The sequence below is a fragment of the Balaenoptera borealis genome, assembly GCF_965194805.1.
Source record: "Balaenoptera borealis genome assembly, chromosome: 3".
Taxonomy (NCBI): Eukaryota; Metazoa; Chordata; class Mammalia; order Artiodactyla; family Balaenopteridae; genus Balaenoptera; species Balaenoptera borealis.
Genome location: NC_138866.1, coordinates 134586532 through 134603346, shown reverse-complemented (window position 1 = coordinate 134603346; position 16815 = coordinate 134586532). Strand labels below are relative to the sequence as shown.

At 36.5% G+C, this 16815-nt stretch overlaps 1 protein-coding gene across 9 annotated transcripts in view; it reads left to right on the top strand.

Moving 5' to 3' along the window:
- MEF2A (myocyte enhancer factor 2A) overlaps positions 1-16815 on the top strand; it is a 164896-nt gene that overhangs the window by 132196 nt on the left and 15885 nt on the right. For all 9 annotated transcript variants that reach the window (XM_082385166.1, XM_082385158.1, XM_082385160.1 and 6 more), the window contains one exon: positions 2838-3025. In XM_082385166.1, the coding sequence (XP_082241292.1) occupies positions 2838-3025 (188 nt within the window). The remainder of the gene's footprint in view (positions 1-2837; positions 3026-16815) is intronic.

Genomic DNA, 16815 nt, shown 5'->3' with positions numbered 1-16815 from the left:
CAGTGTTAAGCACACAGCAGATACTCAGTTTTGGTTAGTCCCTGCATGGATTTAACACAGACATGTATATATATTTGTAATATCTGGTGTCTGTTTATTTTTGGAGGATTCTTTTTTTTTTTTTTTAATTTATTGATTTCTGGCTGCATTGGGTCTTTGTTGCTGCGCGTGGGCTTTCTCTAGTTGCGGTGAGCGGGGGCTACTCTTCGTTGCGATGCATGGGCTTCTCCTTGCGGTGGCTTCTCTTGTTACGGAGCATGGGCTCTGGGCACACGGGCTTCAGTAGTTGTGGCACATGGGCTCAGTAGTTGTGGCTTATGGGCTCAGTAGTTGTGGCTCATGGGCTCTAGAGCGCAGGCTCAGTAGTTGTGGCGCACGGGCTTAGTTGCTCCGCGGCCTGTGGGATCTTCCTGGACCAGGGCTCGAACCCATGTTCGCTGCATTGGCAGGCAGATTCTTAACCACTGCGCCACCAGGGAAGTCCTTTTTGGAGGATTCTAAAGTTGTCTTTTTTGCTTTATACTGGAAGGAAAAGAACAGAATAAATACAACTGCCCTTTCCTTGTGACAGTCGCTGAAGCCATGGACTCTGTGCTTATCTGCCCCACCTTTCCTTAGTCACACTTTGTTCATTCATACTTTAGTGTATTTTTCTCACATTTATTCATAATGCCTGCCTTCTGTCATCTTTTACCCTTTCAGACTGCTTAAATAGTTGATCCCACAAAGTCTTCCCTAATTAAAAGCCCACATGCCTGTATCAGTGCTTTGCTTTCTATTTCCTTGTAAATTTTGTGTGGTTACATTTCATTGTGTTGCCCATATCTTAAGTATAATTTTGACATCTTCATGTCTCTGTGGTGTATGCCTGTTCTTGCTAACTAGGTGAAAAGCTGCTTGAAGACCATGTAGGGTTTTTTTTTTTAATCCCTTCCTATTATATCCTCACTGCATAGTGCTCTACACCTAATAGACATTTAAAAGTTTATTTCTAAATTGTAAAGGTAGTTCTGTGTTGTCTGATTTTAGATGGTTGCTACTATTGATGTGTGAATGCTGAGTCCCACCCAGAGAATTCAAGAGGCCTCTTCAGCCCTCCAGGAACTTCTAGTTCACTATTCTGAATATTTTGTTTTTGGTTAGCTTGTAATAAACACTAGGAATGGAATTCTTAAGCCAACAAAGTTTTCTTCTATTCGGTGCCCTTAAATTAACATCTATATACTGTAATAGAGTAGAGATAGATACTAAGCACTATTCAAAATAGAATAATAGTAAAACATTCATGGAATTAAGTCTCTGTTGCTAAAAGTACACCATATACATGGTAAACTTAATTTTTTATGTTTTGATTATTATAAAGCTGATGATTATTTTTAAAATATGGAATAGTAGAGTGACCTATGCTGTATTTTTTATGGGCAGTTAACACTACATCTTAAATTTAGTAATTAAATTTTCACAGAATATTTTAAAAATATATCATGTAGTTAACGTTTTCTGTTCTCACCTGCTTTATTTAAGATTTACTTAGAAATCAAAATAGTATATGTAGCCTCTATTTTATAAATGAACATTTATGTTCCCATATATTGTTACTTTACTTTGTTTTTGATTTGTGACATTATCTCCACCATTGAACTGTAAGCTGATGAATAGTAATAGGATACTCTCAGTTGCAACTGACAGAAAACCACCTCAATTAGGCTTAAATAGTATAGGGTATTTACTAACTTATATGTAACTGAAAAGAGCCAGAAGTGGTATAGACGGTAAGCATGGTAGGGCTTTTACTTCATTTATTTTCAGTTCTCCTTTCTCTGTCAGCTTTGTTCTCATTCTGACTTTCTTCTGAGTCTCAAAATGGCTTGAGAATAAAATGCTTCCCCAGTCACATTTGGAGGAATGCAGGAAGGAGCCTTTCTCACTACCATATAGCAACCGCTTTACCTAGGTTCTGATCACTGTGGTGAGGGAGAATGCCGTATACTCATTGGCTTGGGCCTAAGTCAAATGCCCATCAACAAGCCAGTCTGTGGCAAGGGGGATTGAAGTGGAGTCAGCCCCACCCAAACCACATGGCTACACATGAGGAGGACTAGAATGACTGCAGTATCCATGAAAATAGGGATGATCTCTTACATTAATTTTCTATCTCAACTGGTGCCCAAATGTACTGTGTATATACAATAGAACATATACCACACTGTATCTTTTTCCTTATTTCCTCTCTAAGAAAGATAGACAATTCTTTAGGGAAAGTTAAAAAGTAAGAATTAGTTGATTGAAGTCAGATAAATCACAGATACTTAAAGAAGACCTTAATGGCAGCTAAAGAACGGAACAGGTACAGGTAGAGCTATAAGGAAGAAGTACTTGGTGAAAATAAGGCATTAGAGCTGAGTGCTAAATAAGCTTCAGTTAAGGAGATGCCCTGATACCTAGTTCTGTGCCCAGAACTTAGTAGGAGTGCCTTTGTTGTCGCGAGAATGAATGAATAGGCTGGTCTCAGGCATCTTCTTATATATCCCCATTATCTTGGTCCCCAGTAGGAGATGCCCCATTAGAAACATATTTTGTGTTTTAAGTTTCTGTCAGCAGGTCCAAGCAGTAAGACTGGAAACAAGTAGCATTAGTCTTAAACTTTATATGTATTTCAGACTTGCTTCACTCTCTTTGCTTATTTTTAAAGTATTCAAAGATGACATGGTTAGATATTCATGAGTTTTATTGTAAAATTCACTTGAAACTGGGACTGGGGAAAACTTGCATCATATTTGTACCAAAGAATTTTAATGACTCGTTTCATGTTAATGAATGGTATTTCTTTTTTCCAGGGAATGGATTTGTAAACTCAAGAGCTTCTCCAAATTTGATTGGAACTACTGGTGCAAATAGTTTAGGCAAAGTTATGCCTACAAAGTCTCCCCCTCCTCCAGGTGGTGGCAGTCTTGGAATGAACAGTCGAAAACCAGATCTTCGAGTTGTCATCCCCCCTTCAAGCAAAGGCATGATGCCTCCACTGGTACGTTAAACCTTTCTTCAATTTCATTCTTTAAAATGTGTATTTTATACATAGTGTATATTCTCCTTTGCAATTTACTGTACTTCCATAGACTAGACCTTTTCCTAATGACTATTTCTATTTGAAATTAGCATTTGAAGAGACAAGTCTATTTTAAATACACAGAAATCAGATTATGAAAAAACAGGAAATCTACCTAATGGTTATTTAAAATTAAAGCTAAATATGGAGAAGTTATTATGTTAATTTTAATTTACCAAACTGGAATCTTTGCTTAGAGGTCTCATCCTCAATTTGATAAATTAAACCTGACTTAAGTACTTCTTCTCTGTGCTCTGCATACTTTCAGTAATTTTTGCACATACTTTTCTGTAAGAGAAACACTAAATTATTTGTTAGAAAATTCTACATACCAAAGAGAACTATTGTAGAATAGGAAAGAATGCATAAAAACTTGGATGAGTTGTTCTCATAATCTTTGTTTATTCCTTCTGAAATAACCTTCCCGTTTAACTCTTATAAGAATACAGGTCTGCCCACCCCAGCCCTTAACAATGTTCCAGCCTCATTTGCTTTTGAATCCTGTGTTTATAAGAAGAGGAAAATATGTCTATCCCCCTTAGCTTTCTATAGAAAAAAGTTAGAATATATATGCAAGTTTTAAGACCATTCTGATTTTAGCAACTGTTTGACTACTAACAATCAATGTGATGTGTCAGGTGGTCTTTCTACTATGCAGCTGCTAAACTGGCCATTTGATTGTTTGCTAAGTGAAAGTAATGCTATCAGGCTTTAGATAATAATTCTACATTGTATAATGATTTATAGATTCCCAAACATCTTTATATGCATTGTATCATTTGATTCTCAAACAGTGATCTTGGCAGGTAAGATAAGGAAACCAAGGGAAGGTTAGTACTGGTCCAAGGTAGCACAAAAGAGAGCCAGAACCAAAACCCTTTAAGTCAAAAACAAAGTGCTTTTTCATTCGGAGATATAGAAAAGTGGAAACCGTTGCTTCCAGCCTAACACTGAAAAAATGTTGGGCAAACAATTTCATAGTTTTCCTTGAACACATTGTAGTGCTGAGATTTCAGGGCAACCAACTGGCCCAGACTCTAGGGAGAGACAGATACTGCAGGGAGAGGACATTGGAGCACTGACTTTATCTGGGCAAGACACAGATAATAAGAGTTAAGCTAGGGTGATTGGTGAATTGCTGGAGGCCAAGTGTTCACTGGCAGGACTCTGTAAAACCCCTGGGACTGCTATGTAGGGAGAGTCTTAAGCCCTCTTGCAGGCTTTTTCTCCATGAACCCCACTGGGTGCTCACAGAAAAAATTGGGAATGTCCTGAAAAAGTCTCCTTTGTGGTGTACAACGGGAAGAGAGGGGAAGAGCAGCCACTGCAGTAGGGGCAAAAAGTTTTGCCTGGGTCCTTCTCCCCTTTCACTCCTATGGAACAGAAGTCTTAATCTGTGAGGAGATGAACGACATAAACGGTCATCCTTAGGCACTGGTGAATTCCCATTGTATCTGGGGAAATGGAAACGAAAAACTCTCTCAGCCCATGGTGAAGGAGCAGGAACAATGTCTTGAACATGGCAGAATTTCTGAGAAGGCTGCAGCCTGAGGCATAGCACAAAGGGGAAGGCTTAAAACTGAGAATGAGCAGTCTTTGGGGAAAAAACAAATAAACAAAAAACCTCTAGCCAACCAATCTTCCATTCCCACCAGAGGGATTTGAGGCCTGTGGTGGATACACATAGCAACATTGAAGCTCAGACCCAGCCCAGTTCTTAATTAAATTAACTCAAACTCTGCACTAAAGGCCTAGCAGGAGGAAAGACCTGCTACAGGTCTTCAGGTCAGTAAGAATTACCCAAACTGAAATATAAAGAGAAGAGTCAAAACAAAAAAAAAACAGAACAAAGCCTCTAATATTTGTGGGGCTTTTTCAGATGATTTAACATGTTTATAACTAGAATTTCAAAAAGAGAAGAGAGAGAGAACAGAGCAGAAGCAATGTGTTTGAAGAAATAATAACCAACACCAAACACACACACACTCAGACTGCTAAAAGCAGAAGACAAAGAGGAAAATCTTAAAGGCAACCAGGGAAAAGAGACAGATAAATATATAGAAGAATGAAGATAAGAATTTATACCATACTTCTTTTCAGAAACTATGCAAGCTACAAAACAGTGGAGTAATCTAAAGTGCTGAAATTAAAACAAAAACCAAAAAACTTTCAACCTAGAATTCTGTACCCAGCAAAAATATCTCTCAAGAAATGAAAGAGAAATAAAAACATTCTCAAAAGAAAATTGTGGGAATTTATTGCCAGCAGACATACTCTACAAGAAATGTTAAAGGATTTCCTTTGGAAGAAGGAATATGCTACCAGCAAGCTCTTGGGTCTATACAAAGAAATAAAGAACAATGGAAATGGAATAAATGAAGATAAAATAAAATTCATTTTGTCCTTCATTTGATAAACTTTAATTTTAGAACAGTTTTAAATTTATACAAAGATTGCAAAGGTAGTACAGAAAGTTCCCATATGCTGCACACCCAATTTTTCCTGTTATTAACATCTTACATTAGTATGGTACATTTGTTACAACTAATGAATCAATATTGATACATTATTATTAACTAAAGTCTACACTTTATTAGGATACCCTTAGTTGTTAACCCCATGTCTTTTTCTGTTCTGGAATCCAATCCAGGAATACAACATTGCATTTAGTAGTCATGTCTCTTTAGGCTCTTCTTGGCTGTGATAGTTTCTCTAAGACTTTACTTTAATGACCTTGACAGTTCTGAATATTGGTCAGATATGTTGTAGAGTGTTCCTAAATTGTGGTTTTTCTGATGGTTTCCTCATTATTAGACCGGTGTTATGTGTTTGGGGGAGGAAGGCTGTGGAACTAAAGTGCCATTTTCATCACATTATATCAAGGGTACATACTATCAACATGACTGTTGATCACTTTGGTCATCTTGCTGGTGTAGTATTTCACTGGCTACTCTTTTCCCCCTTCCCATACTGTCCTCTTTGGAAGGAAGTCACTGTGCAAGGCCCACACCTAAGGAGTAGTGGGGGTTATTCTCCTACCTCCTTGAAGGCAGACTATCTACATACATTATTTGGAGTTCTTCTGCACAGGTGACTTATCTGTTCTCTCTCATTTATTTAATCATTTATTTATAGTGAATATTAATATGGACTCATGGACATTTATTTTATACTTTGGGTTATAATAATACTAAATTCTGTTAATATATGATTCTATCAATACCAATACTAGTTTATTCTGTTGCTCAAATTGTTCCAGCTTTAGCTGTTGAGGACTGTTCAAATGGTTCCTGTGCCCCTTTTATGTACCCTCGTCTTTGTGGGGTTTTTTTGGCAGGGAGGAAAGTGGGGGTTACTATTTTATTTTCTGGTTACTACAGAATGCTCCAGGCTCATCTTATGTATTTCCTGCCCCAGTCCTGGAATCAGATATTTCTCTGAGGAACGTTGGTTCCTTTTTTTGGAGAATGATATTAGAAACCAAGATCTGGGTGTTTTCCCTCTTCTTATTTGCCCCAAAAGATAATTGGCTTTCTAAAGCAAAAATAGTGGCAATGACTTTTGTGTTTATAGCATATGTAAAAATAAAATGACGGTGGAGGGATTAGAAATATACTGTTGTAGGTCTTTACACATGATGAGGTGTATATTTGAAGGTGAACTCCAATTAACTGAAGATGTATATTGTAAACCCTAGTACAGCTATAGGAAATAAAAAGAGGTATAAATAAGTCAATAGAGGAGATAAAATAGAAACATAAAATATGCTCCAGTAGCCCAAGAAATGGGAGAAAAAGAGAATAATAAAGAACAGATGGAACAAATGAAATATAGCTAGCAAGATTGTAGATTTTAATCCAACTATACAAGTAAACATCATAAACATCAGTTAAAAGACAAAATGTCAGATTGATTAAAAAAGGAAGATCATACAGTACACTGTCTATAAGAACCCCACTTTAAATATAAAGACATAGGTAAAAGGATGGAAAAAATATACCATGCAAACATTAACCAAAAGAAAGCTAGTGTAGCCATATTAATTTCAGGCAATGTGAACTTCACAATAAGGAATATTATCAAGGATAACAAAGGATATTACATAGTCCATATTCCAAGAAATAAGTATCTTTAATGTGTATGCACCTAACAGCACACCTTCAAAATACATAAAGCAAAAACTGATACAACTAAAAGGTGGAAGAGAAAAATCCACAATTGTAGTTGGAACCTTCAACACTCTTCTCTCAGTAATTGATAGAACAAGTAGGTAGAAATATCAGTTAGGGGTTTAGGTGACCTGAGCAGTATTCAACCAACCTGACCTAAGAGACAGTTACAGAACACTTCACTTCACATAGCAGAACACACATTCTTCTTAAGGGCACTTGGTACATTCAGCAATTTAGACCATATCCTGTGCCATAAAACAAACCTTAGCAAATTTCAATCATACAAATTACAGTCTCTGAGCATAATAAAATCAATAACAGGAAGACAACAGGAAAATCTCCACATATAGAAATTAAATAACATACTTTTAAATAACTCATGGGTGTAAGAGGAAATCTCAAGGGAAAATTTGAAATATATATAGCATATCAGAATTTTAGGGACCACCTAGGGTAGCGTTGAGAGGGGAAATTCATAGCATTAAACGTTTATATTAGAAAAGACGAAGGTCCCAAATCAGTAAGCATTTACTTTAAGAAACTCGGGAAAGAAGAGCAAACTTAACCCAAAGGAACCAGAAAAAAAAAAAAAAATGAGGAGCAGAAATTAATGAAACAAAACAGAAAGACTGTAGAGAAAAGGAATCAAACCAAAGGCTGTTTTTTTTTTTAAAGATCAATAAAACTGCTAAATTTCTAGCCAAGGTTACCGAAGAAAAAGAGAAGAACACAAGTTATCAATATTAAGAATGAAAGAGGTTACATAACCCAAAAGACACTAAAAGATACTGCAAACAATTATTGTACAGAAGATAAGCTACAGAATAATACTACAAACAATTATTGTGTAACAGCTAATCTAAAAACAAAACAACACTACAACTTAAAAAGGGGGTAAGGGGAATACTACAAACAACTCTATTCTAATAGATTTGATAGTTTAGATGATATGGGTAAATCCTTTGAAAAATACAAATTACCAAAGAATTATCAGACTCACTGAAGAAGAAATAGTTAACCTAAATAATAAATATCTATTAAAGAAATTGAATTCCTAGTTTTAAAACCTTCCCAAAAAAAAACTCCAGATGCAGAGAGTTTTACTGCCAAATTTTACCAAACATTTAAGAAGAAATGATATCAATTCTACATAATTTCTTTCAGAATAAAGGCAAGGAGGGAACACCTTTTCTTTTCTTTTTTTTAAGATTTAATTTTATTGATTTTTTTTTTTGGCTGTGTTGGCTTGCTGCACGTAGGCTTTCTCTAGTTTTGGCAAGGGGGGCTACTCTTCATTGCGGTGCACGGGCTTCTCCTTGTGGTGGCTTCTCTTGTTGCAGAGCACGGTCTCTAGGCCCACGGGCTCAGTATCTGTGGCTCGCGGGCTCTAGAGCACAGGCTCAGTAGTGGCGCACAGGCTTAGTTGCTTCATGGCATGTGGTTTCTTCCCAGACCAGGGATTGAACCCATGTCCCCTGCATTGGCAGGCGGATTCTTATCCACTGCGCCACAAGGGAAGTCCCAGGAGGGAACACCTTTCAACTCATTTTATTAGACCATCATTACTCTAATACAAATCAGAATCAGACATTACAAAAAAAGTATAAGCCAATATCCCTCACGAACTCTAGACATAAAATCCTCAACAAATATTAGTTTATTAGTAAATAAATTCATCAGTATACTAAAAAGGATAATATATTAAGACCAAGTGGGTTTCATTTCAGGAATACAAGGCTGATTCTAAATTTGAAAATTCATCAATATAATTTACCATGTTAACAGAATTCAACTTTTATTTATAATAAAAATAACTTCCATCAAACTAGGAGAAGAAAGGAAGTTTTTTAACCTAATAAAGAGTATTTTCAGAAATTCTACAACTAATATACCTAATAAGGGGGAAACAGTCTTTTGGTAAAATAATATTAGGAACTAGACAGTGTTGTTTATTCTCACCACTCATATCCAACATTGTACTGGAAGTCCTAGATGAAACAGTAAGGCAATAAAAATAAATAAAATGTATACACACTGGGAAGAAAGTTAAACTGTCTCTGTTCACAGAAGATAATATTTATGTAGAAAAGCATAAAAGAACCTACAAAAAAACTTCCAGTGAACAATTGGAATATGAAATTTTAAAATACCATTTAAATATTACTCAAAAAACTGCCTACAGATCTCACCAAATATGTGCATGATTTTCATGCTAAAACTACAGAACATTGTTGAAAGAAATCAAAGAGCCAAATGAATAGAGATATCATATTAATGGGTTTGAAGACTCTATTGTCAATATGTCACTTCTTCCTAAATTGGTCAACAGATTAAACACAACCCCAGTTTAAATCACAGCAAGCTTTTTTGTAGATATCAACAAGCCAATTCTAAAATATGTATGGAAAGGCAAAGGAACTACATTGGCCAAAACAATTTTGAAAGAGAGCAAAATAGGAAGACTAAGACTACCTGGTTTCAAGACCTACAATAAAGCTACAATAATAATGTGTGATACTGGCAAAAAGATGAGCACATGGGTCAAAGAACAAAACAGAGAGCCCAGAAAATAGACCCACACAAATATATTCAGTTGGTTTTTTACAAAGGTAGTAAGGCAATTCAGTGGGGTAAGGATAGTCAGTACAACTAATGGGGCGGCAGCAATTTAGCATCCATATGCAAAAACAGAACCTCGATGTATAATTCATAGCTTATACAAAAATTAACTCAAAATGTATTATAGATCCAAATGTAAAACACAAAACTCTGAAACTTCTAGAAGAAAACATTGGAGAATTACAACATCAAAAGCATGATCCATAAAGAAAAAATTTATATATTGGTATTTAACAAAATTTAAGTTTCACTCCATGAAAAGGCCCTGTTCAGAGAATAAAAAGACAATCTACAGATAAGGAGAGAACATTTGCAAAATCACCTATCTAGTAAAAGACTTTTATCCAGAATGATACAACTACACACCTGTTAGAATGACTAAAATTACAAAAACAAAACCAAAAAAACTAAAAATGCCAAGTTCTGGTGAGGATGCAGAGCAACAAGAATTCTCATGTATTCCTGCTTGGAATTCAAAATGGTACAGCTACTTTGGAAAACAGTTTGGCAACTTCTTATAAAGTTAAATATATACTTGTCATACAACCCCAACGATCCTGCTCCTAGAGTATTTACTCAAGTGAATTGAAAACCATGCTTATATAAAAAACTTATATTTTTCATAATCTCCCAAAAGTGAGAACAACCCAGATGTCCTTCCAGCAGATAAATGGGTATACACACTCTGGTACATCCATACAAAGGAATATTGCTCAGTAATACAAAAGGGATGAAGTATTTATTCGCAACAATATAAATGAATCTTAAATGAATTTTGCTAATTGAAAGAAGCCAGATCTCAAAGACTACATAGTATATATATGATTACATTTATATTTCATGATGGAAAATGCAAAACAGACAAGTGGTTGCCAGGGGTGGGGAGAGGAGTTGAATACAAAAGGGGTAGTATAGGGAATTTTTGAGGAGGTGAGACTATCTGTGATACTGTATTGTTAGATTCATGAATCTATGCTTTTGTTAAAACCTACAAAACTGTACAATACAAAGAGTGATCTTTTTACTATATGCCGTTAAAAAAAGTCAACCAGGATTCCAGGGGAACCCAAGATGAGATACAGACCGTGATACATGAATATAACGTTATTACAAATGAGTGATATGATGATACTGAAGGGGATGAGGAAGAAAGAGCTGGTCTAAATAACTTTGGAAACTGTTCTGACTGGACACCATAAGTATGGAGACCAGAAAGAATTGCATGAAATCACGGCGCTCAAGATGGTAAATTTGTTACACACATACACACCCTTAAACAAGTAACTACTATACATTGTAGATAAAGAAAGCCAGGTTTCTTGAGAAAAAACTTACAGTTAAGCAGCGTGGGTGGGGAAGGCTATAATAAACCCTATTTTTGGGGGTTGTAGTTGGAGGTTTCAGTATGAACTTTTTTTTTTTTTTTAACATATATACAGATAGATAGATACAGAAATAGATGTTGTGTACACATGAATTCATACACATCATATATTTCCTAGCTCTGACTGCTGAGAGGGTCTTAAAACAATGACACCTGGTAACTGAGCACACCTCGCACTCAGATCTTAGTTTCTAAACACCATTCTCCAATAAAAAGAATCAAGACTTCTTGGAGAAGTGATTGATTGTAGAGCTAGGGTCAGGAAAATACACAATGAGCCAGAGGTGCCAGAGTATAAGGAAATGTATGTCAAAAGTCAGAGGAACCCAACCTTTCAGAGGAGCTCCCAGTGGCCAGATCTAGAACAATTTAAGCAACAAAATAAATAACAATATTATTGGATTATAACACAAGAAGAATAAAAGAATTAAAAATACTGAGACTGTTACTAAGTAATTGATTGAATAAATAGAGGGAGAAGGGACAACTCTTCCTTAGAGAAGAATTCTAATTAATACAGGTAGAAAGAATGAGAGAAATGGCAAATCACCATTATAACACCACAGTGCAGACCTTGAAGGCAAAGTCAATGGATGAATGCTAAAATTAGCAAAAATTTAAGGAGAAATGGAGTATTTAATAAATCTCAGAATGTCTCTCCCCAAATAATCGTTGATTACAAAAAGAAAAATAGTTATTTTATAGTGGAGAATCCTGGAAGACACTACCTTAACCAGAAGATCAAGGTTAACATCACTGGTAATGGGATGACATGTGTCTTCTGATATCATGTGCTAAGAGGATCACGTCACCCCTGTGGTCTTCTTCCAAAAGTCCATGCTGTCTGTCCAACTATGAGAAAATATCAGACAGACCCAAACTGAAGGACGATCTCCAAGATACCTGACCAGTACTCTTCCAAAGTTGTCAAGGTCATGAAAAACAATGAAAGACTGAGGGAGCTGTAGAGACCAGTGGAGACTAAGGATACATGACAGCTAAAGGCATATGAGATGCAGGATCTGATCCAGGACCAGAAAAAAGACATTCATGAAAAGACTGAAACCCAGGAAAGTCTATAGCTTTGGTTACTGCTACATGCAATTTTGACAACTGCATCCTGTTTCTTCAGGGTGTTAACTTTGGGGGAAACTGGATGAGGTGTGTGGTGGTGTGCTCTCTTTGCAGCTGCTCTCTAAGCCTAAAACTATTTCAGAATACAAAGTTAAAAATACATACATAGAGCCACAGTTGATTATGGAAGATTCTCACAAGAATAACACTTCAGAGACAGCACCTCAATCTGGTTGAACAGTTCAGGGAGCTCATATTTCTCATATTCGTCAACAGCCGTGTGGCTGACGGGGTCTTGGTGCACTGGCCTGGTGTCAGGCCTGAGCCTCTGAGGTGGGAGAGCCGAGTTCAGGGCATTGGACCATCAGAGACCTCCTGGCCCCACGTAATATCAATCAGCGAGAGCTCTCCCAGAGATTTCCATCTCAACACTAAGACCCAGCTCCACCCAACAGCCAGCAAGCTCCAGTGCTGGACGCCTCATGCCAAACAACTAGCAAGACAGGAACACAACCCCACCCATTAGCAGAGAGGCTGCCTAATATCATACTAAGTTCACAGACACCACAAAACACACCACTGGATGCGGCCCTGCCCAACAGAAAGACAAGATCCACCCCTACCCACCAGAACCCAGGTACTACTCCCCTCCACCAGGAAGCTTACACAGGCCACTGAAGCAGCCTCACCCACTGGGAACAGACACCAAAAACAACGGGAACTACAAACCTGCAACCTGCAAAAAGGAGACCCCAAACACAGTAAGTTAAACAAAAAGAGAAGACAGAGAAATATGCAGCACATGAAGGAGCAAGGTAAACACCCACCAGACCAAACAAATGAAGAGAAAATAGGCAGTATTCCTGAAAAAGAATTCAGAATGATGATAGTAAAGATTATCCAATCTCTTGGAAATAGAATGAAGAAAATACAAGAAACGTTTAACAAGGACCTAGAGGAACTAAAGAGCCCACAAACAACGATGAACAACACAATAAATGAAATTAAAAATTCTCTAGAAGGAATCAATAGCACAATAACTGAGGCAGAAGAACGGATAAGTGACCTGAAAGATAAAATAGTGGAAATAACTACTGCAGAACAGAATAAAGAAAAAAGAATGAAAAGAATTGAGGACAGTCTCAGAGACCTCTGGGACCACATTAAATGCACCAACATTCGAATTATAGGGGTCCCAGAAGTAGAAGAGAAAAAGAAAGGGTCTAAGAAAATATTTGAGATGACTCTTGAAAACTTCCCTAACATGGGAAAGGCAATAGTCAGTCAAGTCCAGGAAACGCAGAGAGTCCCATACAGGATAAATCCAAGGAGAAACACACCAAGACACATATTAATAAAAGTATCAAAATTTAAATACAAAGAAATATATTAAAAGCAGCAAGGGAAAAGCAACAAATAACATACAAAGGAATCCCCATAAGGTTAACAGCTAATCTTTCAGCAGAAACTCCGCAAGCCAGAAAGGAGTGGCAGAATATAATTAAAATGATGAAAGGAAAAAACCTACAACCAAGATTACTCTACCCAGCAAAGATTTCATTCAGATTCGACAGAGAAATTAAAACCTTTACAGACAAGTAAAAGTTAAGAGAATTCAGCACCACCAAACCAGCTTTACAACAAATGCCAAAGGAACTTCTCTAGGCAGGAAACACAAATGAAGGAAAAAACCTCCAAAAACAAACCCAAAACAATTAAGAAAATGGTAATAGTAACATACATATCGATAATTACCTTAAATGTAAATGGATTAAATGCTCCAACCAAAAGACATAGACTGGCTGAATGGATACAAAAACAAGACCCATATATATGCTATCTACAAGAGACCCACTTCAGACCAAGGGACACATACAGACTGAAAGTGAGGGGATGGAAAAACAAATTCCATGCAAATGGAAATCAGAAGAAAGCTGGAGTAGCAATTCTCATACCAGACAAAATAGACTTTAAAATAAATACTATTACAAGAGACAGAGAAGGACACTACATAATGATCAAGGGATCAATCCAAGAAGAAGATATAACAATGGTAAATATTTATGCACCCAGCATAGGAGCACCTCAATACATAAGGCAAATGCTAACAGCCATAAGAGGGGAAATCAACAGTAAAACAATCATAGTAGGGGACTTTAACACCCCACTTTCACCAATGGACAGATGATCCAAACAGAAAATAAATAAGGAAACACAAGCTTTAAATGACACATTAGACAAGATGGACTTAAGTGATATTTATATTTATAGGACATCCCATCCAAAAACAACAGAATACACTTTCTTCTCAAGTGCTCATGGAACATTCTCCAGGCTAGATCATATCTTGGGTCACAAATCAAGCCTCGGTAAATTTAAGAAAATTGAAATCATAACAAGTATCTTTTCTGACCACAATGCTATGAGACTAGATATCAATTACAGGAAGAAAACTAAAAAATAAAAACACATGGAGGCTAAACAGTACGCTACTAAATAAACAAGAGATCACTGAAGAAAACAAAGAGAAATCAAAAAATACCTAGAAACAAATGATGATGAAAACACAACCCCAAACCTAAGGGATGCAGCAAAAGCAAAAGCAGCTCTAAGAGGGAAGTTTATAGCAATACAAGCCTACCTCAAGAAACAAGAAAAATCTCAAATAAACAACCTAACCTTAAACCTAAAGCAATTAGAGAAAGAAGAACAAAAAACCCCAAAGTTAGCAGAAGGAAAGAAATCATAAAGATCAGATCAGAAATAAATGAAAAAGAAATGAAGGAAACAATAGCGAAGATCAACAAAACTAAAAGCTGGTTCTTTGAGAAGATAAACAAAATTGATAAACCATTAGCCAGACTCATCAAGAAAAAAAGGGAGAAGACTTAAATCAACAGAATTAGAAATGAAAAAGAAGTAACAACTGACACTGTAGAAATACAAAGGATCATGAGAGATTACTACAAGCAACTATATGCCAGTAAAATGGACAATGTGAAGAAATGCACAAATTCTTAGAAAAGCACAACCTTCCGAGGCTGAGCCAGGAAGAAATAGAAAATATAAACATACCAATCACAAGCACTGAAATTGAAACTGTGATTAAAAGTCTGCCAACAATCCAAAGCCCAGGACCAGATGGGTTCACAGGTGAATTCTATCAAACATTCAGAGAAGAGCAAACACCTATCCTTCTCAAACTCTTGGAAAATATAGCAGAGGGAGGAACACTCCCAAACTCATTCTGTGAGGCCACTATCACACTGATACTAAAAGCAGACAAAGATGTCACAAAAAAAGAAAACTACAGGCCAATATCACTGATGAACATACATGCAAAAATCCTCAACAAAACACTAGCAAACAGAATCGAGCAGCACATTAAAAGGATCATACACCATGATCAAGTCGGGTCTATCCCAGGAATGCAAGGATTCTTCAATATATGCAAATCAATCAATGTGATACACCATACTAACAAATTGAAGGCTAAAAACCATATGATCATCTCAGTAGATGCAGAAAAAGCTTTCGACAAAATTCAACACCCATTAATGATAAAAACTCTCCAGAAAGTAGGCATAGAGGGAACCTACCTCAACATAATAAAGGCCATATATGACAAACCCACAGCCAACATCGTTCTCAATGGTGAAAAACTGAAACCATTTCCTCTAAGACCAGGAACAAGACAAGGTTGAGCCCTCTCACCACTATTATTCAACATAGTTTTGGAAGTTTTCGCCACAGCAATCAGAGAAGAAAAAGAAATAAAAGGAATCCAAATCGGAAAAGAAGAAGTAAAACTGTCAGTGTTTGCAGATGACATGATACTATACATAGAGAATCCTAACATGTTACCAGAAAGCTACTAGAGCTAATCAACGAATTTGGTAAAGTAGCAGGATACAAAATTAATGCACAGAAATCTCTTGCATTCCTATACACTAATAGTGAAAAATCTGAAAGAGAAATTAAGGAAACATTCCCATTTACCACTGCAACAAAAAGAATAAAATACCTAGGAATAAATCTACCTAAGGAGACAAAAGACTTGTATGCGGAAAACTATAAGACACTGATGAAAAATTAAAGATGATACAAACAGATGGAGAGATATACCATGCTCTTGGATTGTAAGAATCAACATTGTGAAAATGACTATACTACCCAAAGCAATCTACATATTCAATGCAATCCCTATCAAACTACCAATGGCATTTTTCACAGAACTAGAACAAAAAATTTCACAATTTGTATGGAAACACAAAAGACCCTGAATAGCCAAAGCAACCTTGAGAAAGAAAAACGGAGCTGGAGCAATCAGGCTCCCAGACTTCAGACTATACTACAAAGCTACAGTAATCAAGACAGATGGTACTGGCACAAAAATAGAAATACAGATCAATGGAACAGCATAGAAAGCCCAGAGATTAAACCCACACACATATAGTCAC